General features: G+C 40.7%; 2 protein-coding genes across 3 annotated transcripts in view; one reads left to right on the top strand and one right to left on the bottom strand.

Moving 5' to 3' along the window:
* The window catches only part of ABCA5 (ATP binding cassette subfamily A member 5), a 140,914-nt gene extending 127,436 nt beyond the window's left edge, over positions 1–13,478 (bottom strand). Inside the window, exon 1 of the mRNA XM_073883197.1 lies at positions 13,268–13,478. The gene's annotated coding sequence lies outside the window, so the exon portion shown is untranslated. The remainder of the gene's footprint in view (positions 1–13,267) is intronic.
* A 238-nt stretch (positions 13,479–13,716) lies between these two features.
* MAP2K6 (mitogen-activated protein kinase kinase 6) overlaps positions 13,717–27,799 on the top strand; it is a 116,068-nt gene continuing 101,985 nt past the window's right edge. For both annotated transcript variants that reach the window (XM_025889926.2, XM_025889927.2), the window contains exon 1: positions 13,717–14,000. In XM_025889926.2, the coding sequence (XP_025745711.1) occupies positions 13,985–14,000 (16 nt within the window). In that variant the 5' untranslated portion in view covers positions 13,717–13,984. The remainder of the gene's footprint in view (positions 14,001–27,799) is intronic.

Genomic DNA, 27,799 nt, shown 5'->3' with positions numbered 1-27,799 from the left:
AAGAGGGCACGTTCTGCATGGAGCACTGGGTGTTATGCACAAACAATGAATCATGGAACACTACATCAAAAACTAATGATGTAATGTACGGTGATTAACATAACAATAAAAAATTTAAAGAGAAAAAATAAAATATGTCTCATGTGAATTTTAAAATTGAGCTACTTTAGTTTATTAACAACTTAATTAGCAGAAAGGCAGCCCCATTAGTAATGGTTACAAGAGAAAAGTTCATACAAAGACGACGAATATAAGAAAGAGAGATTAAAGAAAATGAAAAGATTTAGAATATTAAGGTCCTAATGCATGCAAATGATTGGAAAGGACCAAAATACTGTTATCAGTATATTTCTTTAAAAAGGAAAACCGTATCATAAGAACTGACCATTGAAGCCTGACTACTCTTTCCACCTCGCATTAACTACTACTATGCCCTCTGCTGTTTGCTTTGTTAATCTATGACATTATATGGCCAAGGGCCTACATAATTCATGCTTGGGCTATTCGGTTGTCCTTTAAATCCATTCCACACTGTGGAATGGAATGGTTTTCTCCAGATGGCCTCCATTTCCTCTTAACAAGCGTCCAACAGTGTTTTGATTTGCCGCAATAATAAAAATATTTCTTCTCCCTGTCCCTTCCATTAAACTAAGCATTTCTTTATGTTGGTGGTAAACTTTCACTAATTTCAAAGCCTCCTTATTTCTCTTGCCACTTGCGAGGATGCATGTTCTTACACCCCAATTTTCTTCCACTTCACGTATAGTATCTTCATTCTCAAGAAGGGAGCCAATGCTGAGAAATTCAATAGTGACAAAGATAACTGAAAGCCTCAATACCTAATAGCGACTGAGCATATATCATGGGCTGGGCACTCTTCTTAAAGCCTTAAGTCTATTAGTTCATTTAATCTTCTTGACCACCCATTGAGGTAGGTACTATTATCGTTGCCTTTGCATCTGTAGGAAACTGAAGCATAGAGAAGTGATCTGTTTTGCCCAATTCACAGAACCAGTACAAGTTGACCCTCAAACAATATGGGGGGTAGGGAACCAACCATCACCCCCCCAGTTGAAAATCTATGAATATTTTTTTAAAATTAAAAAAATTATTAGGTTTTTAATTTTAATTCCAGTATAGTTAACATACAGTGTTATAATAGTTTCAGGTGTACAATTTGACGATTCACCAGTTCCATACATCTCCTAATGCTCATCCAGACAAGTGCACTCCTTCATCCCCATCACCTGTTTCACCCATCCCTCCACCCGCCGCCCCTCTGGTGACCATCAGTTTTTTTTCTCCATAGTTGAGTCTGTTTCTTGGTTTGTGTCTCTCTCTTTCCTTTGTATGTTTATTTTGTTTCTTAAATTCTACATATGGATGAAATCATATTTGTTTTTCTCTGACTGACTTCTTTCACTTAGCATTATACTCACTAGCTCCAGCCATGTTGTTGCAAATGGCAAGATTTCATTCTTTTTTGTGGCTGAATAATATTCCATCGTGTATTCCATTGTGTATGTATACCACATCTTCTTTATCCATTCTTCTATCTATGGATGGACACCTGGGCTACTTCCACTCTGGCTATTTGGCTATTGTAAATAATGCTGCAATAAACATAGGGGTGAACATAGCCTTTTGAATTAGTGTTTTTGTATTCTTTGGGTAAATACCCAGTCATGCAATTACTGGATTGCAGGGTAGTTCTATTTTTAATTTTTTGAGGGCTTTTTCTCCACATCCTCATTAACACTTGTTGTATCTTATGTTCTTGATTTTAGCCATTCTGACACGTGTGAGGTGATATCTCATTGTAGTTCTGATTTGTATTTCCCTGATGGTGAGTGATGCTAAGCATCTTTTCATGCATCAGTTGGCCATCTGGATATCTTCTTTGGAGAAATGTCTGTTCATTTCTTCTGCCCATTTTTAATTGCGTTATTTGCTTTTTGGGTGTGGAATTGTAGAAGTTCTTTATAATTTGAGTGTAGCTGACACACAATGTTACATTAGTTTCAGGCAAATCCATGAAAAACTTTTGGTTCCCCCCAAATTTAACTAGTAATGATATACTGCTGACTGGTAGCCTTACAGATAGCATAGTTGATTAACACGTATTTTGCAAGTTATATTTGTTATGTACTGTATTCTTACAATAAAGTAAGAAAACAGTGTTAAGAAAACCATAAGAAAAATACATTTACAGCATTGTACTGTATTTATTGGAAAAAAATCCACAAATAAGTGGTTCCGTGCATTTCAAACCTCTGTTATTCAAGTGTCAACTGTAATTAGAAGAACCAGGAGTCCAACCCAGCCAAGCCGTCTGGCTCCAGAGTCTGTGCTATAATCCCCTCACAATTATGGTCAACCTATACAGGTCTAGTGTCATCAAATTATACCTATGAACAACTAGCCGATAATGGAAACTGACTTGGTCATGGAAGCAAGTGCTAGAGCTCTGTCAATTTATCTGCTTCCATGGGATATTACACAGGAAAAAAGCATCTTCTGATGCCATATTCTTGGTATTTGACACTTGACTATCTCTACCAGAGTCCTCTCAACATAAAATGGGGGCCAAAATTCACATTTACTTGAACTTTTATTGCACCTAATTCTTCACAGTATTTACAGCCTAAATCACAGTATTTACAGCCTAGACCACAATGAATGGCATCTCAGCAGCTCACATGTCTTCAGTCCTAAATCGTCGACTGTTCAGCTGAGGGGAAAGAAGGGTGATTAGAAGTGCAGCTAAGACAACAGAGACACTTATCTACTCCTGTGCAGGTGAGGCAGGGACCAATCTATGAAACAGACCTGAAGTTATTAAGGTCGATTGCTTTTTTATGTATGAATTTGGTATTCGAGGTATACGTTATAAGTAGATAAAACACACTCCAAATTATGTGACTCCCTTTTATTTTTCTTTTAATCTATGTCTAACCATATCTGCTAATTCTTATGAAATATTTCCATACAATATCATTCTGAATTTTTCTGCCTTTTCCAAACTAAACTGCTTTCAATAGAACACTTGACTTTAAGAAATACTCATCATATCTGACTCTTCTATCAATATAAACTTTTAAAAACAGGTAGGATAGGTATTAATTTGCTAATTCAAATTCCCTTCCTAAATTAAATGTGAACGGCTGAGAAAATAACTAGCAGGAATCCTTAGGATTTTTTTTTATGTGACTTCTGTTGATTCATTATAAAAAAATGGGTTTGAAACAAAACACGGGAACCATATTATGTAGAAGGGCACTTGAAGAACATCATCAGCCAATAAATTCCATATTTCAGAGTCACCACGATCCTTGAAAAATAGTCCATGACTACTGGTTATATAAAGACTTGAGGTTGAAATCGTTAAACATCTTTATAAAACACAGGCTTTATGTCTCTGAGTTGGGAGGTGTATTAAAAAGTTGGTAGCATCCAAAGAGGTATAATCTTATTTTAGTCATATTTTGGAAAATTTTGTTCCTCTGTTAATTTTAAATATAACAGAGAATGGCTGGTAATGATTTTAGTTTCACCTTGCTCCTAAGTCAGTGTCATATAAATCAGGTCACTTAAAATTGTGACAGTGAGGGTTCTCGGTTTGCAAACTAAAACAGTGCCTTCAAGCTTACTAGATTAAAATCTGAATCAACTTGACCCCTCCAATGTGGATGAAGAAAGAAATAGGTATTTGCAGATACAGGAATAAATAGAGTAATGTATTTTACATTTGAGATGGCTTTTGCTCACATCCTGTGAATTATAATAATTTTATCTTAGTCTAGAAGATAGTTAGATGTCATAAATATATTCTGCTTTGGGCACCTGGGTGGCTCAGTCAGTTAAGCATCTGACTCTTGATTTTGGTTCCGGTCATGATCTCAGGATTGTGAGATCCAGCCCTGTGTCAGGCTCCCCGCCCAGCAGAGTCTGTTTTTCTCCCTCTGCCCCTCCCCCTGCATGCACACACACTCATTCTCTCCCTCTCAAATAAATAAATCTTAAATATATATATATATATATATATATATATATATTCTGCTTCCTTTCTTAAATCTACCTATAATGCCAGAAGCATTTATTGTGAATATATAGTTTCCCTAACTTCAAACCCAGATACACTTTGGTTTGCTATCTCATTAAGATGGGGTAAGAACTAATATTATGAAATTCATACATCCTTAAACATTTCTTTACATAGCATATTTTAAATAACTACTATGAGAAGCTCAAAATTAATGAGCCATTGAAAGTTAGGAGCCAAGCGTTCCATTTTTTCATAAAGCACTACCTGGGTATTTTTAAAAAATCATCCAAATGTCTATTAAAAACCTGTAGACTGAACTTCCAAAATCATAGATCTCACGGAAATCAGCTTAAGAAAATTGTACACGACACCTTCTGCAATTTTCTTTGAAATATCTACCCGCATTCCAAAATTTGCTCAGTGCCAGATGGCAATATGCCCAAAACTGTTTAATACAAGCATTTGATACTTATTTGGATTCAAACAATCCAGAAACAACAGGATAAATAAGGTCCCGTAAAATGGAAATCTCTGGCTGCCTTTTGCCAATGTGCAGGTTTTTAGGTTGTCTTCATTTCCCACCTAAATGTCAGTAAAATAAAGCTGCTGGAAAGGAGCTCTAAAATAGACTTCCGAACAATTCCAGAGGCAGTAGGTACAATCTAATAGACGTCTGCTGTTGTACTCCTTACGTTGTAGGCTACAGGATCATGAAAAGGCATGGAGTGTGTGGTTCACGTTACCGCACCATAAAGAGGTTAACCTTAACCCTCTTTACGGTAGGAAGCCCAATCTATAAAACACCATCAGACACTCATTATATTCTCAAATAGCTGCTTTCTAATACTACACAATTACATAATATTTATAAAACCCTATTTGGTTATAAGATAGACTAATTGAACAAATATATAGAACCCACTGTTTTTATGAATTTGGCTCACAAACAAAATTATTAGTCTACCATCTCAAAGGAGCAGAAATAAGGAAAATTAGCAGTATTTTCAACTTACCTGCCATATGCTGTTAATAATAAAGCATTTCCTTTGGACACTAATCCAAAAACAGAACAATTTAAGAAAAAGTTGATTTATTACGTTGACTCTCCATAATTATTTCTATGGCACTGTATAGTTCAGACAGCTTCTTAATATTCTGTGAACTGTTGAACTTTTTCTGTAACTTGCATATATCGCTTACCTAAAATATTTCCCAGAATATTTTATAGTTTTTAATGAAGTGTAGCAGGTCAGTACGACCGGAATTATTTGGGTCTGTGACTGAAGCCCAGAATCATCTATTAATATCAGTGTAAACAGATCAAGGAGTCTTGAAGGGCACAACACTGTCCTGTATCAGTGTTTCTAACTCATCCTCAAATAGTACAGGATTTACTGAATTGTCACAGTGCGTTGGCTAAGGTACAGAGTGTAAAGGAGATACACAGATTTATTGTGGACTTGTATGAGTCCTGAGCTGAGTTTGTCCCATGAATAACTAATATAAGATGAGGCAAAATGTTACTGAATGACTCTTAACCTGAAAAAGGTACAATTTCTAGGGCATTGACTAAAAGTTACCTAGCTTACAACGAGACTGGATGGCTGAAGTAAGGGACTAGGGATCAGAAGACAAGTTTCTACATCTGCAACCAGACAGTTTTTAAATCACATGTTTTTCCATCTTGTCTAAGTAAAGCAACAACATGAGAGGATGATAAACCGGGATTTAGGGACAACCCAGTTCAGTGTCACTGTAAGGATAAAATGATACATGGTGGATGTGGAGAGAGCCTGTAAACCTTGAAATATTATAAAAATGTTACTAACGTTACCCACAGGATTTTAAGTTTCTCAGAACAGAGATCATACTTTTTCCATTTTCTTAACCCATGCCATGCTTGTCATAACTGTAGGTCTCAATGAGGGTCTATTATTTTCTAACATGGGGTATAGTAAACCAGGGTGCCTCTCTCTGTTCTTTTCTTTTAGGCTCCCGGAACAAAAAAGATTTGTGAGATGTAATGTTTTATAGCTGGCATTGCCTGTATTTTATATTTTGATTTTTCTTAATCCTTCTTTTGTACATAGACCTAGTATTTAAACATCTGGGATCTGAACATCCTGAGAGATACGTAGGAAAAGGAAAATAGATGGAAAGGCGGAGATACTCAAGGAAAACTGAGAGCTAATTTTTTCTTATGTTACAAGAGTCATGACTCTTATAGGAAATGCTCGATTTAATCAGTCTGTCAAGAAATACTTAGAACAGGCTCACTCTGTACTCCCTTGCTGTGCTCTATAAGCTCTCCAGGGTATTCATGAGTATTCTCAAGGACTTTACAATATAACTGTGGAGTTAAGACTTTCGAACTAGAAATAGTCCAAGCACAGGGTGACCGTAGAGAAAACTGAACACCTTTGGAAATGCATTAATTAGTAACCGGGGCTTATAAGAACAAGCAGTCAAGACCAATTTGTAAAACAGGGTCTATACACTCATGAAGTTAAGGGCCAGAAAGTAAGTATTGTAGGTTTTGCAGCCTGGTTAGTCTCTATTGCAACTCTGCTGTAGTTCAAAAGCACCCACAGGCAATACATGACTGGGCATAAGTGTGTTCCAATAAAACTTTATTTACAGAAACAGCAGGCACAGTGAATTTGGAGCATGGGACATAATTTGACAACACCTCTTGTACAGAAATTCTCCCAGCTCTATTTTTTTTTTGAGATTTTTTACTTATTTATTTGCGAGTGCGCACATCTGTGCGAGCATGATGGGGGTAGGGGCAGAGGGAGAGGGCGAGAGAGAACCCCAAGCAGACTCCATGCTAAGTGCAGAGCCTGACGTGGAGCTCCATCTTGCAACCCTGAGATCATGACCTGAGCCAAAATCAAGAGCTGTACACTTAACCAACTGTGACAGTCAGGTGGCCCAGTGCTCTGTTATTTAAAAAATGTTTGATATGTGCCTTTCAGGTCCCTAGGGCATGTATCAATCACCCTTGACCCCTCTGAAATATACCACTTCTGACAACTGCAATGGCAGCCATAACAAGATTCTTCATCCCTTTAAGGCGGAAAATGATAGCGCAGTACAAACATGAGGTTCTTGGAGGTATTGTCTCAGGAAGAAGTTGCAAAGTGAAATATCTGGGTATCTGGGTGTCCAAGGTGCAGTTCTTTTTTAATCACCCTGGGATAATACAAATCAACAATTGTTTAAATATGGAACTGATTAGGAGTGTTGCAAAGGAGTTCCAAATTTAAGTGTAACTTGAACCTCACATACAGGGCATGACCATTTATTTGGCTTTCTGTAGAGCTCTGACTTAAAATCTGTTCAGATTTTCAGAAGCCAGATGGGGCAGGACCACAGAAGAAAATGAGTGAGTGTTGTATGAGAGAGACAACTATGCGCGCACACACACACGTGTGTGTGTATGCGTGTGTGTATCTATAGAGATGGAGATCAATTGATTTGATTATGGTGGAAGGAGAAGAAAAAGTATATGCATGTGTTGGATTAGACAACATTGCAATTTTCTCTCTTAACAGAATTTGAAATCTTTTTGGTGCCCGCCCCGTATTACTTAATCCAATGATTCAAAGCAGTTTGCTATTTGCTTTAACACACTATCCAGATGACACACGATCATCTTATAGGGTGAATACTAGGCAAGAATCGTTTCTTTCTTTCTTTTCTTTTTTTTAAAAGATTTTATTTATTTATTTGACAGAGAGGGAGAGAGAGAGAGAGAGAGCAAGAGAGGAAACACAAGCAGGGGGAGTGGGGGAGGGAGAAGCAGACTCCCCGCTGAGCAGGGAGCCCAGTGTGGGACTTGATCCCAGGATCCTGGGATCATGACCTGAGCCAAAGGCAGATGTTTAACGACTGAGCCACCCAGGTGCCCCACAGGAATCATTTCTATTCTTACTTTCCAAGAACCTACATCCTTTGTCAGTCAGCTCATGCTAGTACGTCTGGCTAAGACTCAATTTGGTTTTGGGGCAAGGTTGAAACAGCATCACACTGGAGCTCTATATGGCTCCTTGATCGCTTAGAAACACTGAACATTCATATTACAAATTTTTTATTCAATAAGAATGTAATAATGAGGACTCTGGAGAGTCAGTGGCATTTCCATTAGATGTACTGGGACAGTTATCTTAAAGGTTGTTGATAGTAATTTGAAAATCTAGATTCTTAATAGGAGTCTTAAAGTATCAGTCAAACACTTTTTTGATAATTATGTATCATAATTAAATAAAAATTCTTCTTCTTAGTAAATCCTTATGCTGGCATTTGTTTCACTTTCAACAAAATGCTAAGATAAGCTAACCAACCCATTTTAGGTGAACGCATTTAGTATGTAATAAATCCTATCCATATATCAGATAAATGAGTATTAGCTGAGCACATATTATATGCATGACATATACTTGACTTGGGGCAACATGATGAAGATGAAACTGTCCCTGTCCAAGCTTAGAACAAGGGCCAAATATAGACAAGTAAGATCTGCCCAAGGGAGTAAGTTAGGAATGTGCAGAGAATGAAAGATTTAGCAGAAGAGGTAAGATCTGTACTTAAGTAATATTTACTGCAAGACAGTATTTGATATATGGCCCATTAGAGCTAACAGATGCCATCAGAATTTAAGGGGGACGATGTCTTTTAAGACAGAGGGATGTGATCAAGGACAACTTCATAGAAGAGGTGATCTTGAACCTTGAATGAAGGGTAGACTTTAGAAAAATGAAGACTTTGGTTGGGGCCAGAATAAGGCAAAGACATAGAATAGCATGAGTTAACATACAGAAATGGTGACATATAAATTCATATCTCAGTAGGATAAATAATCGTGTTTTGACCAGTTCGCTTAAACAAAGGAATCCTAGAATATATGGATGGAAGAAGGCGGAATAGGTATAGCTGTCAGGAAATGACAGCTATTGGGGAGGGCACTGGAAGCTAAGCTGAATCTACCTTGGAATTTCTAGAATTTCTACCAAAAATCATAATTCATTGTGATATATTAATGCAATGAAAACAAAATTTGTGCTTAAAGCTATTGTACACTTGCAACTCATCATCCAGTTCCTTAAACCAACCTGCCATGTTTCTCCGCATAGCGTACCTATTTATACTATAATTTTCTAGAATCTAGGAAAGTAGATATTCAGAGTTGAACTCTTAGCTTTAACTCTGGCACCTTCTTTTCCATGTTTCTGACATCTAGTAGACATTGTTGGAAAACATTTGTAAATGTCACATACAGATGAGTACTGCTATCTGGAAGGCAATATTTCAAACTGTAATTTGAATACTTCTTGTCTCATCTCCCAGGGGTTATTGTTACAACAGTCATTAGTTGGCCTGCAGGAATTAGGGGATCAGGAACCCTTAATTCCAATGTAAAAAGTAGAATACGTGATCACACCTCTCTTCCTTTAAATCTTTGGTGGTTTTAATCAGACACTGAGCTGGTTTTAGAGCTATGGGATATTAGAACTGGAATTTAGTCTAACCCTCCTTATTTTAGTGGAACAAAAAGAGGTCCAGAAAGGTAAAGTGACTTACCTTAGGAGCCATTGCTAACTCTTTCTGCAGCCAGGCCTAGAACCCACATCTCTTAGATTCTAGTGTTTTCTTCACATCAAAATTTACACTTACTGAATCTCATTAGCTTTAAATTAACTTAAAAATAGAATGTCAGTAACTTCTCAAGGTGTCACTATGTACCAGCATTTCTCAAACTCACCCCTACTGACATTTGTACTAGATAATTCTTTTTTTTTTTTTAAGATTTTATTTTTTTACTTGAGAGGGAGTGCGAGAGAGGGAGAGGGAAAGGGAGAAGTGGACTCCCCATGAGCAGGGAGCCTAATGCGGGGCTCGAGCCCAGGACCCTGAGACCATGACTTAAGCCGAAGGCAGACGCTTAATGGACTGAGCCACCCTGGCACCGCTGGACCAGATAATTCTTGGTTGTGGGAGGCTTACTGTGCCTTGCAGTACGATCATCAGCATCCCTGATCTCTACCCTCTAGATGCCAGTGTCACCACTTCCACCCTCCCGGTTGTGACAACCAAAAATGTCTCTAAGACGTTGCCCAATGTCCCTGGGTGGGGGGGGGGGCAAAATCACCCCAGGTTGAGACACCTTGCATATACTTCTAGAATAATTCTTCCAGAGCCAGTCTGACTTAAGGTCATCCTTTCACGAATCACACCTCTAACCTGACAGCATAGGGCTTTGCCCAGGTGTTCTAATTTCCTCTGCAGGTGTTAATATCATTGGAATCTTGTTATTCCAGGCTGTCCATGGTCACAAGTCCCTTCCCGATTTATCCCATTCATTATTTCAGTATGCATTTGAGGATCTATTCTATGCTAGATACAGGGTATTGGGAATGCAGAGATAAGTCTCTGATCTCCAGTAGTTCAGGCTCCTGGAGGAGACAAAAAGGTAAATGATCACCTGTTAGCCCTATGATGAGTATCAAGAAAGAGATGTATGCCGGGAGCTGCAGAATTAGAGAATGCACCTAATTCACACTGAGGGTGCTCATAGGGTGATGGGTCACAGAAGGCTGCCAAAAGGAAATGACAGCTAAGCTAACTCTTGAAGCACAAATCGGAATGAGCTAGGTCAAGAATGGAAAAGACCTGCCAGGTAGAGGGATCAACGTATCTAAAGAAAGGAGAGGGAACCCTGGCTTTTGGTTAAAGCATCAACATAGGGTGAGAAATGAAGCTGGAGGGTCAGCAGGGAACAGGTCTCAAGAAGCCAATTATGCCATGCCAGGGAGTTTGCCACTGTCTTGATGGTCACTATAAGCTGGGGTTGGGGTGGGGGGAATGCACCAAATTTGCATTTTAGAAAGATCTAAAGCATAGAACATTTTTAAGATGGGGGGATTTGAAGCAAGAACCCAGGCCACGTCAAGATAAACCCCTGATGTACTGTCTAATAAGGAACAACATGCCAGATTTTGCTTCCAATTCCTCACACCACCATGGGAGGGATTCCTATCCTGGCAAGAAGAGGCAAGGCCCACAACTGTAGAGAGGTACAGCTTCTCTGGCCACCCAAGACCATGGGAGGAGGAAATTGTTGGCCACCAAGGCAAGAACTTTTTCTTCTGGAATCTAAGACTTCCAAGGGAGGTTGTGTTCCCCATGGAAATTCAAAAAACATTTTTCCCATTAACGAAAAAATGATAAATTTTGCTATTTTTATTTATTTTTATTTATCTTTTTAAGTAAGCTCCACGCCCAACCTGGGGCTTGAACTCACGACCCCAAGATCAAGAGCCGCATGCTCTGCCCACAGAGCCAGCCAGCCACCCCAGTTTTGGTATTTTTAAACATGTGGCTCAGCCAATGTGTGGGTCAAAGGTGTTTTGGGTACGGGTGTGTGAGTGAATGTGGGCATTGGCTGTGGAACATATCATTTCTATGGGAATACGCATTACAGATGGATTTTTGGGACACGATCCGTTTGCCAGCGATGAACTCCGCACGCCACGTAGAGAAAGTACCAGCACAAATGACAGCAGCAACATGCACCAGTGGCCACCCCAGAGCCTGGCACTTAGCAGGTGCTCCCTGAACGTTTGTAGAGGTGAGCAGGATGCACGGACAGGAATCTCCGCCCTCATGTGCCTCTTGGCTAAATGAGACTTCGAAAACAAAAATGCCAGTTCCAAGATGTGCCGAGGCTGTGTGTGCCAGGACAGCAAGGGACAGCAAGGATTTGTCTAGAAGGACAGTGAATGAAAGTGAGCTAGTACGTCCCCGGTTCTGTGGTTCCTGGGACAAAGACCCTTTGGTCTTACGGACAGAAGCTAATACGAACCTGGGGTGACCTTATGATTAATTTTCAATAATGCCCGGACAGGAGATCAACTTAGGTAAATTAATGTTCGTTCCATCCCTTACTGCATATTTAAGAGCTGATTTGGTGGGCGCCTGGGTGGCTCAGTTGGTTAAGCGACTGCCTTCGGCTCAGGTCATGATCCTGGAGTCCCGGGATCGAGTCCCGCGTCGGGTTCTCCCTCTGACCCTCTTCCCTCTTTGTGCTTTCTATCTCTCATTCTCTCTCTCAAATAAATAAGTAAAATCTTTAAAAAAAAAAAAAAAGAGCTGATTTGGTGACTTCCAGCTTAAACATGGTGGTCTTTCTCCCTCCAATGCATCCCTTACTCAGAAGGCCCTGGCTTTCTAGAATTCCAAATAAAACGGCCATTGTTTTCATTAGCAGTCATCAAATCTGGCTGAATCCTCTTTCAAAGTGCCTCTTTTTATTTTCCATTACTGACCTGCCCTATCTCTAGACTCTCTCAGTTTCAACTCAACCGCGATTGTGGAGGCAAATTTACCTTCTTAAAACAATGCCTTGATTCAGTTACGCCCCTCAAAAGCCTTTTACCACCTCCCAAGTACCTGCAGAATAAAGTCCAAACCTCTAGTGGCCTTTACCATCCAGTACAGTCCTTTACCATCCAGTACAGTCCTCACCTGTACATTCTGTCCACCCTCACTTTTGTATACAAGGCGACATAGTATCCTTACTGTCTCCTGAATAGGCTTGTCCTCATTTCTTTACTGTGCTTGGTTCACACCCCGGCTGCCTGAAACCCTCCATTTCTCCCACTCTCCCTTGAAAGCACATTTCTGAGTCTGGTCTACTCAGTGAGGTAGAAGTCTGAGCTCATTTCAGCTCACGCCCCTTCACTCAGCTTCTTTGCTTGCATGGAATCGTCCTGTGCATCTCTGGCTTCCTTGTGAAGGGGGTGGCTCTGTCTACCATGTTGCTGCCCATCCCCTAGCCATGGGCAATACACGACAAATGGAGGACCCAACACCCTAGAAAGGTGTCTGGCCCATCCCAGGAGTTCAACAAATACTGTTAATTTAGCTGAATAAATTCAAGATCTCTGTTTTGGGTAATTTAAGATTACCACCTATTTTCTCCCTTAGACCGGGGGCTTTCCTCTCCCATCAGGTGGGAAAAAGCATCTAAACATTGTAACTTTGATAAAGTTATCTTTGACACATAAAAAGCAGAACTTCCTCTTGAACCCTTCAAGAAATGAGAACTGCCCCTCCCCCCAACCCCCAGTAATGAATTTCAGGTTCCTTGACAATCACCCACCTGGATCATTTCTGCCTAAAAACTTTGCATTTTCTATTCAGTTGCAAAGGTAATCTTACCTCTAGCCAGCCAAGTCACCAACCAATTCTCCAAGCGAGAAAAATGTTTTTAAAAATGGAGGTGTGGGGGCTAAAACGTCTACAGGCAGGGATACTACAACAGGTGCTGCCCGCCAAACACGAAACACCCAATCCGACCTTCTCAGAGAGCCAAATGCTTTTCAGCTAACCTAATGTTCTTCAACTGTTGCTTCAGGGCTTTTCGGTAACAAAAAATGCTCCCTCGCTTTGGCCCTGCCGTTTTTGGCCCCATCACTTACTACCGACTGCGTGCCTGACTTGTTTATCTGGGCGCACCCAGTCATCTCGCTCAGCGACCCAAGCGACCGCGTTTCCTTAAATCAGAGCCCCGTGGACTCTGCTCGGAACTACATTACCCAGCGGCCCCCGCGCCCTTCGCAGGAAGGACGTCTGCGCACTAAGATACTCAGTTCCAAGTTTGGAGCTTTTAGCTGCCAGCCCTGGCCCATCATGTAGCTGCAGCACAGCCTTCCCTAACGTTGCAACTGGGGGAAAAATCACTTTCCAGTCTGTTTTGCAAGGTGTGCATTTCCATCTTGATTCCCTGAAAGTCCATCTGCTGCATCGGTCAAGAGAAACTCCACTTGCATGAAGATTGCACGCCTGCAGCTTGCATCTTTGTTGCAAAACTAGCTACAGAAGAGAAGCAAGGCAAAGTCTTTTGTGCTCCCCTCCCCCATCAAAGGAAAGGGGAAAATGTCTCAGTCGAAAGGTAAGAGCCTGTTTGCATTACTTGCAAAAATGCAAAGGGTTGTGCATGCATTTATGAATGCATGGATGCAATTTTCGCCTGGCGATTGCATTTTTAAGTTTGAGGTTTTCCACAGCTCAGTTGCATTTCCTGTTTAGTATGTGTCTTTTTTTTTTTTTTTTTTTGCAGACACAGAGAGTTCCTGTAAGGCAGGGCTTGCAGTTCAGCTGTGCATTGACGTTATTTGCATTCTTCTGCTAGGATTACTGAGCTCTTTTTGCCTTTTGCACAGTCAGGAGAGATAGAGCAGGTTGGTAGCGTCTAAATGTGCAGTGCTTTATATAATTGTAAAATTCTTTAGTATGCATACACATTATAAGTAATTTTATGTGCAACAGGAATACAAACTTTTAAAAAGTCTGTAGGTGACGATAAAAGGTAAAAGTTGAGTTAAACTATTAGGAAATTAATGTAATCTTATATTCCTTTGGGAATAAACCGTTGCGGTGTACGTTTTTAGCTACATTTCCATTGATACCGCTTTGAACATTAAAAATTAAAAACTTTTGATTTTTAAAGGAAGTAAAGGTGAAGTGTGAATAATAACATATTACAAAAAGAGCAGACGAGAAGTCTTTCTCTTCTGAGATTTTGCACTGTACACCAATTGCTTATTGGCTCACAGTATTTAGAAGCAGCAGTGAGGACATAGATGTTTTATGTCTCCCCTTTTGGGAGGTGCTTTGCATCTCGAGGGAAAATGTGGGGAGAAAACTGTACTTTTAAGCATTACACCAACATGGGGGGAATGCACCGTTTCGTTGAAAATCATAATGAAATCTTTTTAAGTGTGTAATTATGTGTATTTAGACAGCTATAATAGGTCAGAAATTCAGGGTTATGGTTGTTTTTAAATTTTTTTTCTTTTTCTTAAAAAATTTTTTTTATACAGTTGTATTTTGCAGGCTTAATGTCATACTGGGGAGGGGATTAAAAAAATTCCTGACATGGCATCAGAGAGCTGAGGGGGTGCTGTCAGGTGCCTCTAGGACCCTAAGTCACTGCTTGTTTCAGAACAAATCCTTCACTATAGAGAAAGCATATGCCATATGAGAATGTATGCAGGGAAGAGGTGAGTTAGGTATAGGTGAGTAAGGCTACCAGGGACACAACATGCATGGGGAAGATCCAGTGAAATTAAAGTGTCTCATAAGCCTTCTGCCATTTTTTTTTGGTATTTTGTTGAACCACTTTTTAATTCTGCCTGATGGGAATCACACATCTCAGACCAAGAAGGAAGTGATATATGTTCTCAAGAGTTCGAAACAGGGCAGTGTTTTCCTTGACCATTAGGGGAGAATGGAAATCTGGAAAGCTCAGAGTGCTGAAGAACCTAGGAATTGGCATTATGAAGTACAGATATCCAGATGTTCCTTAGTAAAGAGGAAACCTACAATCTCCTAACCGAGCAGAGATGTAACAGCTTAGAATGGGCGTTCTGGGCTTTGATGCTTTAAAGAGCTAGCATCTAGTTACTTTGTATTTGGTATACACTCATTTATTCAGTTCAGTTTAATATAATAGATGTATGAATATGTATGTGTATGTATATGTATGTATTCATGTATGTGTATGTGTGATATATATATATACACACACACACACACACACACAAAATATTTAAAATGTACTTGTTTCCTTCAAGGAACTTACCATTTAGAAAGCATGTGTGCAAATCATTATGATACAAGATAATTGCATAGATAATGAAAAGAAATGGCCCAGTTGGGAGTTTAGAGATGGCAGTGATCTCTCTGGGAGATAGGAAGGTTTTGTGAAGAAGATGGTATAAGGGGCGCCTGGGTGGCTCAGTTGGTTAAGCGACTGCCTTCGGCTCAGGTCATGATCTCAGGGTCCTGGGATCGAGCCCCGCATCCGGCTCCCCGCTCGGCGGGAGGCCTGCCTCTCCCTCTCCCACTCCCCCTGCTTGTGTTCCCTCTCTTGCTGTCTCTCTCTGTGTCAAATACATAAATAAAATCTTAAAAAAAAAAAAGAAGATGGTATTATAGTGATCTTATCTTTGGACCTTAGGGTCTAAAGTAAATCAAGTTCCTTTTCTCCTTTTTTTTTTTTTTCTCTCTGTGCTAGTAGAGCAAGCTTCTGAGTTGGGAAACTAGAAGATACTAGCCTGGCACCCTTCCATTAGGAGTGTGCCCACTGTAGATCGGCTACTGGTGGTTCTTCAAATCAGTTCCCAGTTAGCCAAATGGTTTTCTTAATTGGGTCCTCTTTGGAAGGCAAATCTGGTGCCAATGTGAGGTGCCTGTCCAAAAGGAAAATTATCGATAGAGGGAAGTGGATGATCATTTCAGACATGGCATGGGAGCCTTGGCCTGGACGTTCAGTGTGGAATTGGCCTAATTCGGCTACGTATTCTCAAGTGGCCAAGACATTTTTTGCAGTACCAAACTGCTTTGTAATACTATAACCAAATGGAATGGGAGGCAAAAGTGAAAGGTGGACACAACCTCATAGTATTGAAGAATTTAACCACATGTTCAATTCAAAGGATCTTTACGAACTTTCTAGATCACTATAATTCGGTCTCGCAGACCTCTAATTTAAGGCAGAGCAGAGGCAAAAGAATTACAGACTCCCTGGGAGCTGGAAGGACGGGGCTGCTTCTTTCCAGCCTTACCAACGGTGAGATTCCGAGAAAGAATTTCTTAAAAAGAAATTTTGTTTTCCACAGTTGTAACTTTAGGTGGTATGCTTTTCAGCTTGTTTATATTAGCTGTCTGGGGTTGAGCTGACATTTTTCAAATATTAAAGTGGTAGAATGCCTTTTGAGGAAATCTGAAATGTAAGTTAACAGGAAGGGCACCCAGAAAGTGCAGGAATTCCTGCACATTACAGGAAGACAAGCTACAGGAAAAATGTGTCATCTACATTACCCCAGAGAGAAAAAACTATTGTTATTAGCCATGATGATTTGAGGGAGGGAGGGAGAGAGGGAGGTGGGGAGGTCTGGCATCTCCCAGTTCACCTGAAAATACAGAAAAAGTTTGACTGTGTAAGAAAGGCACTCTCTCTCCCTTCTTCCTCTTTTCACCTTTTAAAAATGTTAGCTTCCCTTAGTGTAAGCCAGTACTGGGTAAATCGTGTTGGGGGAAATGCACGGAAGGCATAATTCAGAAGCACGTAGGAGTGGGGCAGGCACTCCTAGGGGCTCTTTTCCTCTGTAATTCATTCCACCCTGGGAAATGAAATGTGTAAATTTCTCATTCTGTGTAAATTCCTTTGTTAGGTTGTACCAGACAGACTTGTCATGCTTAGCCTGTAATCTGAGCCAGGATGTTTTATAACCCCGTACATCTCAGGACACAAAATCAGAATAGGTACCTTGGGTTTCCCCCGAGCTTGTTTTGTGTTGGTGTGGCGTTCAGCACTTCATTCAGCTGCGTGTCAGCTGCAGGGGCTCTGAGGGGCTCTCTTGGTGGTCCATTTAATGCTGCAGTTAAAAAGGGCTGAGATTTATCTCATTGGGACTACTTTCTAGTATTTTAAAATCTGAAAGATCTATAAGGAATATTTTTAGCCAAAGAAAAAAGTAGGTACATAGCACTTGTTCATTACAGAAACATTTGAAAATAAAGAAAAGGAAAATAAGAATCACTAGTGACCACAGTATACGTTTTGGCATATATCCTTTTGGACTTTTTTTTTAATACTTCCTGTATATGTGTATGAATAAATCTGAAGTGTGTATAGAACTAATGTCTATTTAGTTACCTTTTGTTTCACTTACCAATATACTGTGAGATATTTCCAAGTGAATATATATATGTGTGTGTGTGTGTATATATATATATATATATATATATATATATATATATATATATTGAGGGGGGGTAGTGGAGGAGGGACAGAGGGAGAGAGAGAATCTGAAGCAGGCTCCACCCCAGTGCAGAGTCGAGTTGGGACTTGATCTCATGACCCTGAGATCATGACCTGAATTGAAACCAAGAGTCTAACGCTTAATCGACTGAGCCACCCAGGTGCCCCCTGAGTGAATACATTTCTACATTCATAATGTTCAGTTCTATTTTATTTGCTTCAACAGAACCTTCACGTTTATTAACTTTGAATATTATGAAGTTACCATGAGGATCAGACCAGCTCATATGTTACTGTGACTGTATACTGTGGCCTTAGAGGAAATCCCAGGTTCTGGATATCAAATTCTTCCCCACTGTCCTTTTCTATTCCACCATTTAAAAATAGCTTTCTTCTTCTTATAAAAATGATATACGCTCTTTGAAAACAAAATTCAAGCCAAAGAGAATTTCTTAATAAGAAAATTAAAATCACTCCAAGTCACACCATCCTGGTAACTTTTCAGTAAACATCTCCTTGCATCTGCACACACATACATAACCATACATACATACGCATGGGTGCTATCTTGCATGCTATATATCATACTTTCAACTTGTTTTATACTTCGCCACGTATCTTGGGCATCTTTCCCCATTCACACATGTTCAGTTATCCCATTCTTTTAAATAGCTGCTTATTTTACTTTGTAAGGATGTAGCTGCTTAATTAATCTTCAGTTGCACTTTCACATAGTTCCATTTTTTTACATCTATAAGCAACATTGCAAGGAATATCATGGACATACATCTTTGTGCATTTGCCCAATTATGTCTTTAAAATGTGAATTCCTAGAAATGGAAGTGTTAGGTCAGAGGGCATGGACATAGTGCCAAATTGCCCTCCAGAGACCTAACACAAATTCTTATTCCCATCAGTGTTTGGGAGTGCCCATTCTCTGGTTTAAGCATCACGGCAAATATTGCCAAATAAATTGCTCTCCAGAAAGGCTATGGCTACTTTCCTTCATCCTAGGTCTCATAATGTGAAAAAAAATCTTTGCCAATTTGATCAAAGATGTTCATACTTTACTGTCATTTGCATTTTTTAGTAAAAAAAGAGAAGTTGAATTTACCCCCCCTTTTTTTTGACATTTGTGTTTTATGTGTTTGAGTTTTTTTCTCATAAAATGTGTCTTGAAATTTTAATTTGGGGATCAAATTATTTCCAGAGTTAGGACAGAACATTCCAAAATTGCAAAGCTTAGGTAATCATGGTTTGAGAGTTGGGTCCTATGTGTCTCAACTGTTTAGTTCCCTGGCGAGTTCTAATTTTAATTTTAACCCAAATGTCTTAAATAAACATCACAGATTTCATAAATTCATTTTGTTATACTTTATATAGCTATCCAAGATCCGTATGAAAATAATAAGAAGAAAATGTAATGATCTGATTAAAATTCCAGTCTGGGAAATAACTTACTTCTGCACAATTCTGCATTTTCAGTTAATCTCTACAGGCAAAGGTGGCTTTTCTTTAGTTTCATAAATAATTCTTACATAGCACCTGGCTGTGTTCTATGCACTGTTGCAGAAAAATTGCCTTTTTTTTTTTTTTTTTAGCCTCATGTGCAATCCTGTGCGTCATAAGAGGTGGTTTGGTTTATGGGATTTGTTAGAAGAATTAAGGCTTGATAACCTCCCAAATTATATGTCGTTCACAATCTTCTTATCATAGCCTTCTTTAGTGAATGTGCTTATTTATGCATCCTGATATTCAGTGATAGAATTTAGAGCTAGGAAAGGAGTCTTATAGTCCAATCAGCTCATTTTACAAATGAATAAACTGAAGCTTTGCAAGAAAGCAATTTGCCTGTAGAAAGAGCCAGAGGTGGAACTTGAGTCCCCTGATTCTCTGTCCCAAAGCTCTTTTCAATAAGCCACACACAAACACTAGTAATCCACATTTATACAGCATTTTTTCCCCAGAATCTTTAGCATATTTCACACTTTTTTGTTTTGTTTGTTTTTGAGGGGAACATGCTGGAAAAGGGGGCTGACAGGCCAAACAGCAGGGGTTCTTTTTCTGTACCCAAGAGATGGTGATCCATGAATCATGGTGGTGGGGCTTATTCCCAGTTCTCTGCCAGGGGATATTTTGCAAATACTCTCATTTTAATTCCCAATGCTTACACTATACAGCTGCGCGTTTTAACCACTGTAATTGTTATTTGCCTTTTATGGACGCTCTCCAAAAGCCCCTGCTCGGTAGCTAACATCTCTTCTTGTACAACTTTGCGTCCCCACCTCTTTTAACATTGTGCTTATAAAGGAGAAGTGCTCAATACATAGCTGACAAAGTATTTTTAATCAGTGGGGGTCTCTATCACTTCCCTCCACATTTCATCAAAGGTTTGGGGTAATTAAATTATAAGGTAATTTTCTTCCTCTGCTGCCCTGTTTCCATTAATGTTCCCATTAGATCTTTGCTTCATTATTTGGAAGTTGCAAGAATAGCATTAAGTGGCAATTTAGATGGCTGAAGCAGTGTCATTTCTCCTACCTACGTCCTCTAGACAGATTTAGAGGTGGCCTGATCCTTGGCTAACTTTTTCTTTTAAAAATGTGCGGAACTAAGATGAGCTGTCTAAAGAAGCCAATGGGACAGGACTGGAGTGAATTCCTCCATCCTGTGCTGGTTTCAGGAGCTGTTTCTAAGTTACCTCAGCGCTTGAGCCTCTGAAGGGTTGTCAGAGATAATCTGAAAGTTTTCAACAACTGGTGGCTCAACGACGAAACAGGGAACTCTGCACGGATAACCCTCAAATGCGGCAATTCCCCACATCCTCCTGGCCCACCGTGGCTGTCAGTGCTGCCCCCCTTTCGCCCTGTCTCCTCTTAGAGTCTTCCTTTCCTCAGCTGGTCCGTACAGTTTGGTAGGCAGCCCATAAAACCCCTCTTCCTGCGTTGACAGGATATTCAGGTTATAACCTAGTCACATGAAGTCTATCAAAGCATCGTCATGGAGTCAACTCAGTTGTGAGTTGAAGCATTAAATAGACCCTGGCTGGATAGCCCATTGTCTGTTTTATATTCTGGTCTCTCTGTGCCTCCTTAAGTTGAATAGTTGGATTGGGATCAACCTTTTGTTGTTGTTTTTTACAGACCGTTAGCTGTAGGGCTAGATGTTGATCTAAGCCCACACGCCAACACCCCATGCTATCATCATCATCATCCTCATCCATCACTTATATCATGGGATGTGTTATGCTTTTGAACTTCCTGTGTTACGTGTTTGAACTTCACATAAATCCTATGGGGATAGATACTATTATCGTTAATTTACAAATAGGGAAACTGAGGCTCAGGTGAGTTAACGACTTGCCTGTGGCTGGATAAGCAGTAAACGGCAAAGGCAGGATGCAAAGGCAGGCCTGTCTGACCACAGGGCCCATGCCCATTATCAGGGAGGTTGCAAACTATAGCCTCACCTGTGTTTAAGGATAGCCCATGAGCTAAAATGGGAAAAACAACCCAAAAGAGTAATATTTCATGACACATGAAAATCATATAAAATTCAAAGTCAATGTCTACAAATAAAGTTTTATTAAGACACAGAGGTGCACATGCATTTGTATGTTGTCCGGGGCTGCTTTACCCCCAACAATGGTAGAGTTGAATAGTACTGATGGAGACATTATGCCCCACAAAGCCAAAAATAGTTGCTGTTTGGCCTTTTTCAAAAAAAACGTTTGCTGACCTTGCCCTTTATGACTTTATTCAATCAAGTAATGGAATCTTTTCATGATGGGGCTTCCATATTACATTCCTCTTTGGCTTTAATTGGAAGTTATTAACCTGGACAGCTAGTCCACCAGCAACCTCTGGGGCCCAGCCCACAGGAAATGTCTGAGTGGTGCTTCTCCTGGTTATGAGATTTGTAGGCCATTGCTCATTTCCGCTGAACTCAGCTACCGGTCTCCGGCAGCCCATCCTGGGGTCCTTTCCCCTCAGCTGTGCTCTTCCTGTTTGCTTTAGATTTCTTTTCTTTATTTCCCCTCCCACTGAGAAGCTGTTCATTCATTCTTCTCCTTGTCCCTGCCTGATCTCACATTTTGTTGGAGAAGCAAATAAAGTAAAAACAATTTATCACTACCATCGTGGCCTGGCTTTGTTGATCATGATCATGAGCCAACCCAGAAGGTCCATCATTTCTTTTGTGTGGAGAGAAGATGGAAGCTTCCCTCCATAGTAAGATAGCCTCCATCTTACCTAGAGAGCTTTTCGCTTATCATCTCCTGCGAAGGCTAGAGCTGCTGGATCACATTAATCTCCCCTCTCCTGGGTGGACAGTTTTGTTTGGGGAATGAGTATCCTTTTGCTTACGGAGTCACTCACACTGTGGGTATTGTGTGTATTTAGGAAGGAGGGTCCTGGGAAATGTTCTGCAAATGAAGGGAGGCTAGAGGTGGGATGGAAGCTACATGGAGACACAGTAGCTTCAGTGGGATGAGCCCAGGTTTGCTCACCATATCCAGAATGAGTTAAGTTTAAGTCCCATACAGAGGAGTGCTACAATTCCTACTCTCCTAGATGGTAGCAAGGCTGCAGATTCTTTGTATATGTGAATTATCTCATTCTCCCCTTCCTAGAGCCTGGTGAAGCGATGCCCCATTTTGTATATGAGCAAACTGAGGCTAGAAAGGGTCAAGGAACTTGCCTTAGATGGCAAAGTTGACAGTGGTAGAGCCATAGCTTTAATCAAGGTCTGTCTGACCCTAGAACCTGAGCTCCCGGCTACTCTACTTGAGTTGTTTCCCCATAAGACATTTATGAACCCATTACCCAGAAGACATGGTTGGTGATAGAAAACATGAGTAGATTCCATGTGAATTTGTCTACACCGGGGCTAGGTATGGTTATTTGGAGGGGCTGGCCTGTGGCTACCTCTATAGAGGTTCCTTTTGATGTGTTCCTTTAAGCCTCTGTTGATTATGGAAGAGCGAGTCTGACTCATTCTGAGCGTTAAGGTTGAATTCCAAGTACAAAGTACCCATCGGTAGAAGGAAGCTGGTTACAACTGGTCTACTGATAGATACTGTACAGACAGGAAGTTAATGTTAAACATCAGCAATGAATATTGATTCCATTAGCTGTCTTATAGGCTGTAACTAAGCAGAACCAAACTTCATGTGTTTCCCTGCACATCTAAGTTAAAAAAATTTTAAAACAGTAGTAAGAGCATGACCAATTTGGCACCATACCTAAGAAGAGGCATACTCTAACCCCTTTGTGGTTTAGTGATTTCCTGTATTCCTCGTTATTTCTATGTAAATGTAACAGGTGTTATTTCCTTGAAATTGTGAGTGAACGTACGTATCCACTGCTTTCCTTTTGTACTGGATGGTGTGGAAGGAACTAGAATTCTCTCTTTTTGTGGTGGAGGAGGCAGTTGGGGAAGTGATGGATGAATTCTCTCTCTCGACTTTCTCTCCAGCCAAAGCAAGACAGTCATACCTATGTTTCAGTTGATTCCCAGGACCCCATGCGGAAGCCATGGGAATAGATGGTCTAGATGTTGAGGGACAAGTTATTTATTCCCTTCCTAGATTCTCCTTGCTCCAATCCCACATGGGACGAATGAGTTAGAGATAAGGGTAAGGCTAGAATCTGAAGAACCAGTGGGAACAGGATGGTAAAGAATATGGGAATTATTTTAGAATAAAGGTGCAGAGACAGCCTCTCTGTGCTATTTGAAATCTTTATAAGCACATTCTCCCCACTTTCTTTACTCCTTCTTGTGCCCCAAACTCCATTGCCATTTGAAAAAACATAATCCCAGAGACTCTGAACATACCTAAAGAGAGAACTTGCGTAAGGGGTTTGTCCAGATTAATTCAACCAGTAAAGTTGGGGTTGATGGTTACCTTTAAGACATTGAGCTTGTGGAACTAGAGAGAGGTGCATTGTGCTCTGCTCTTCTGCTTACTCGCTATGAGCCTTGAAAAATCTATTTACCCTCTAGCTTTGGTTTCCCTACCAGCTACATGGAGAGACTGACACTCATTCACAGGATTGTTATGAAAATTAGGCAAGGTTATGTACGTCATGTGTTTTGGCCAGTGCTTGGCATCATTTATTAAACAAATATTTATTGGGCACACTGCTGGGTTTGAGACATTTTGCTATCGCAGGCTCACTATGAACATAAATTTGCTCCCCTCTTCCTTTCTGTCTAGCCTTAAGAAACTTATAGTCTAGTAGGAGGTAAGAAAAGCACAGAAATGTGTAGAATAGAAGCTAGCATGCTGGATATGTCCAGAAGAGATACTGTGAGTGGGTGCGTCCAAGGGATGAGAAGGAGCTCAGGGAGAATTTTTACAATGAGTGTGCAAGTATCAACATGAATTTCAGAGTTGATGAGGAAATTGTGCACGAGATCCAAAGTCGGGATGGAGAAGGAACCTTGACTTCCAAGTATCCAGGGGCACCAAGAGAATGTTCATGTAGGCACCACAATTCCTTGGAAGGATAAAAAAGAGAAGATGTCCAAGCAGCGTATCTGAAGCTTGAAAGACCTTGCTTGTGTTTTCTAAGAATTTCCATTTTCTTACCAAGCTATATACTGTTGTTATTACTTATGATCATAGTAAGTTAATAAGTGGAATATATCCTCTCTCATGCTTTTAGAGGTTTTTTTTTTTTTTTTTTTTGGATTGTGGAAACTCCAGGAAATCCCGAGGTTAATAGTTAAACAAGTATATCATATCACCTGGGTTTATAGGCACACTGTAATTATATAAGCAAGCTGTTGGTTCAGTAATCAACGTCTAGCTAAGTCAGGGAATATTTTCCAGAGCAGGGCCACAGCTGCAATTTTCATTTTTTATAACCTGCCAACCTGCCTTTTCCATTTCTTAGTGCTTTTCCTTTTTCTAGAATCATCAGAAGTCAGAGAGGAAAACTGTTCAGTGCATTTCTGAATTTTACTTACCTTATGAGAGGTGTTCCAGAAGGTTCTTTGTTTTACCAAAGTTACCCTCTCTAGCAGGATATTGGGTACTGGCAAGAGAGTTCATAAATTTTGTGTGTGGGTATTTTTGATTTCAGAAAAATTCCATTTAAAAGATAAATATATGGAAACAATTGATAGGTTAACTTGTCTTTCATTATCTTGGTTTAAAAAACACAGTGACCTATGGCTCTGGAGCTCAGAGTAGGCTCTTTCTCAGTGTAACCAGTACTTAGTCACCTGCTTTCTCCTCAGTGACTTCATTCAGCACAGGGTCAGTAGAGTGGGTGACGTGGGTGGGCTGACTCACCCCCAACCCCCATTCAGAATCAGGAAAGACACAGGGCAGTTTTTGCCTTACCTTGCTGTGTGGTTAAAGAGCACGTATGACCCAGCTTGGTAGATAGGACCTGCCAGCTATATCATCTCATTTGAGTGCCTTGCCAAGTCCTCTTGCTTGGGACTTTGATCCTGATTGAGCTTCCATTTCTATAGGTAAAGTAGGAAAAAAATGCAGATTTAATTCTGGAGTTGATTTACGAATGAGATTGAGAGCTCCTGATACATTAGGGTTAGAATAACTTTTTCCCATCCCAAATTTCAATCTTTTTTTTTTTTTTTCTGATGTGATCTGGCTAAGGACAAGAGAGTCAGTGTTGGTTGGGTAGGGGGTAGCGGGGGATGGTTGAGAGGGCTGGGGATGCAGAGGGCCATGTATTTTTTAGTTGAATTTAACAAACATTATTGAAAATCAAATTATCTGCACCTTGCATTGTGCCATATGAGTACCAAGATGAATAGAATTCCATCTCCACCCTTGAAAGCTCCATAGTCTAGTAGGGCTATATTCTTTCTCTAGGGCTGCCAGAACAAAAAACACAAATTGGGTGGCTCACACAATAGGAATTTATTGTCTCACAGCTGTGGAGGCCAGAAGTCTGAGATCATGGTGGTGGCCAGGTTGTTCCTTCTGAGGGCTGGGAGGGAGAATCCATTTCATGCTTTTCTTCTAGCTCCTGGTGGTTTGCCGACAATCTTTGACATTCCTTGTAGGCATGTAGATGCATCATCACCCTGATCTTTGCCTTTATGTTCATGTGGTGTTCTCCCTGTGCGGGTGCCTGTGTCTGAATATCCCCTTTTTATGATGACACTGGTTGTATTGGATTAGGGCCCCCCTTAATCCCATGTGACCGCCTCTTAACTGATGATGTATGCCATGGCTCTATTTCCAATAAGGTATTTTCTGAGGTACTGGGGGGTTAAGACTTCAACATAACAATTTTAGGGGGACACAGTTCAACCCATAACATGGGAAGGTAAACATGGCAGCACGCTAATGCCGCTCTGTGTGATGCACACAGGATTTCTGGTACAAGCTGCAGCTGGGATGACAAGGAAGGTAAATGGTCTAACTTGACCTGGGAAGATGAAGAAAGCAGTCAGTAGGGAGAGGACCTTAAATTGGTAATAATGGAATTTTAAATGGGGTTCTTCTCAGGAGAAAAGCAAGTACAACAAGAGGCTTGCCATCTGGTCTGCAAGCAGACTACCTGCTCTTCCTTCTGATTTTCTATTGTTAATGACAGACTGGATGCTTCTAAATTCGGGGGTGTTAGATTGGAAAACACGCACACACACACACACACACACACACACGCACGCGCGTGCGCACGCGCACACACACACACACACACACACACACACACATGCTGTTGCTATATTGATTCCCAAAACTAAACTCATGTTTGGAGGCAATGAGATCTACTAAATGCTTTCAGTGGTTGTCACAGGCGGCTTTCACGGGTAGACACAGAAGTGGTGTCTTGCTTAGAGGTTGGGGGAAGAGAGTATCCTTCCCTTTGTAACACATGGTTCTAGTCCTAATGAAACAAAGCTTAAGACGGAATGGGAGTGAGTAAGAACCAAGGCTCTGTAGCCAGGCAAAGCTTATTTTTAGAAAAGGCCTGTAAGCCTTTAAACAAACAACAAAGAAGTTCTACTTCAGTGTTACCAAGGTCTTAAATTTTGATTTTTTTCTTTTTTAAGAGCGAGAGTGAGCGTGCGAGCAGGGCAGAGGGAGGGACAGAGGGAGAGAAGAAACTTAAGAAACTGGGCTCCACGCCCGGTGTGGAGCCCGACTTGGGGCTCGATCTCACGACTCGGAGCTCATGACCTGAACTGAAATTGAGAGTCTGACGCTTACCCCACTGTGCCACCCAGGCGCCCCTCTTAAATATTGATTATTAACAAAGGGTCTTTTCAACTCTGTGTATACTTACTAGAGTTAATAGCTTTATTTTCTTAATGTGGTTGGGATATGTTTAGCATAAAATTACATATGAAAATACTAGGATCCAGCTTGACTGAGAGGGCACAGTATGAGATGAAATTGTCAGGGCATATTGCAAGGGGTGGGGTGTTTGGGGGTAAGGTCAGTGGGAAGGAACTTTCCCAGCTTAGAACAGACAGTCCATCCCCTGTTGCCCTGCTAGGGTGTTGATGGTGGCATGCTTCAAGTGTGGGTGGGTGGGGGGCAGGTGGGCACCCCAGAAAAAAGCTGCAGGAAGGGAAAGCGTCCCTCAGAGCTCGGTGGGTGGTCCTGGGACAGGCAATCCAAACGGCAAAAGGGCAGGTGGGCAGCAGAAATGAGGCAGAAAGTCAAGTATTCGATGAGTCAACGTGAAAAGGGAAGAAAGAAATAATAAACAGGGAGATCAGTTGGAAAACAGGGATCGGAGAGTCAAAGGGTCCAAACAGCCAGGGTACAGAATTCAGGCAGGACTGTCTGTGCTTTCCCTCCCATTGTAGCCCTGCACATAAGAAACGAGTATGCACCGCACCTGTTTCTTGCAGCTTTGGAAGAAGTCTTGGTTCACCTGACTATTGCGTGATGCACTCACAGGAAGCCTGTGGAGGTAGGGTGTAGAAGG

This window comes from Callorhinus ursinus, unplaced genomic scaffold, assembly GCF_003265705.2.
Source record: "Callorhinus ursinus isolate GAN/ISIS: 27379988/994484 unplaced genomic scaffold, GSC_fseal_2.0 scaffold50, whole genome shotgun sequence".
In the NCBI taxonomy this organism is placed as follows: Eukaryota; Metazoa; Chordata; class Mammalia; order Carnivora; family Otariidae; genus Callorhinus; species Callorhinus ursinus.
This window is presented reverse-complemented; position numbering and strand designations above follow the sequence as displayed.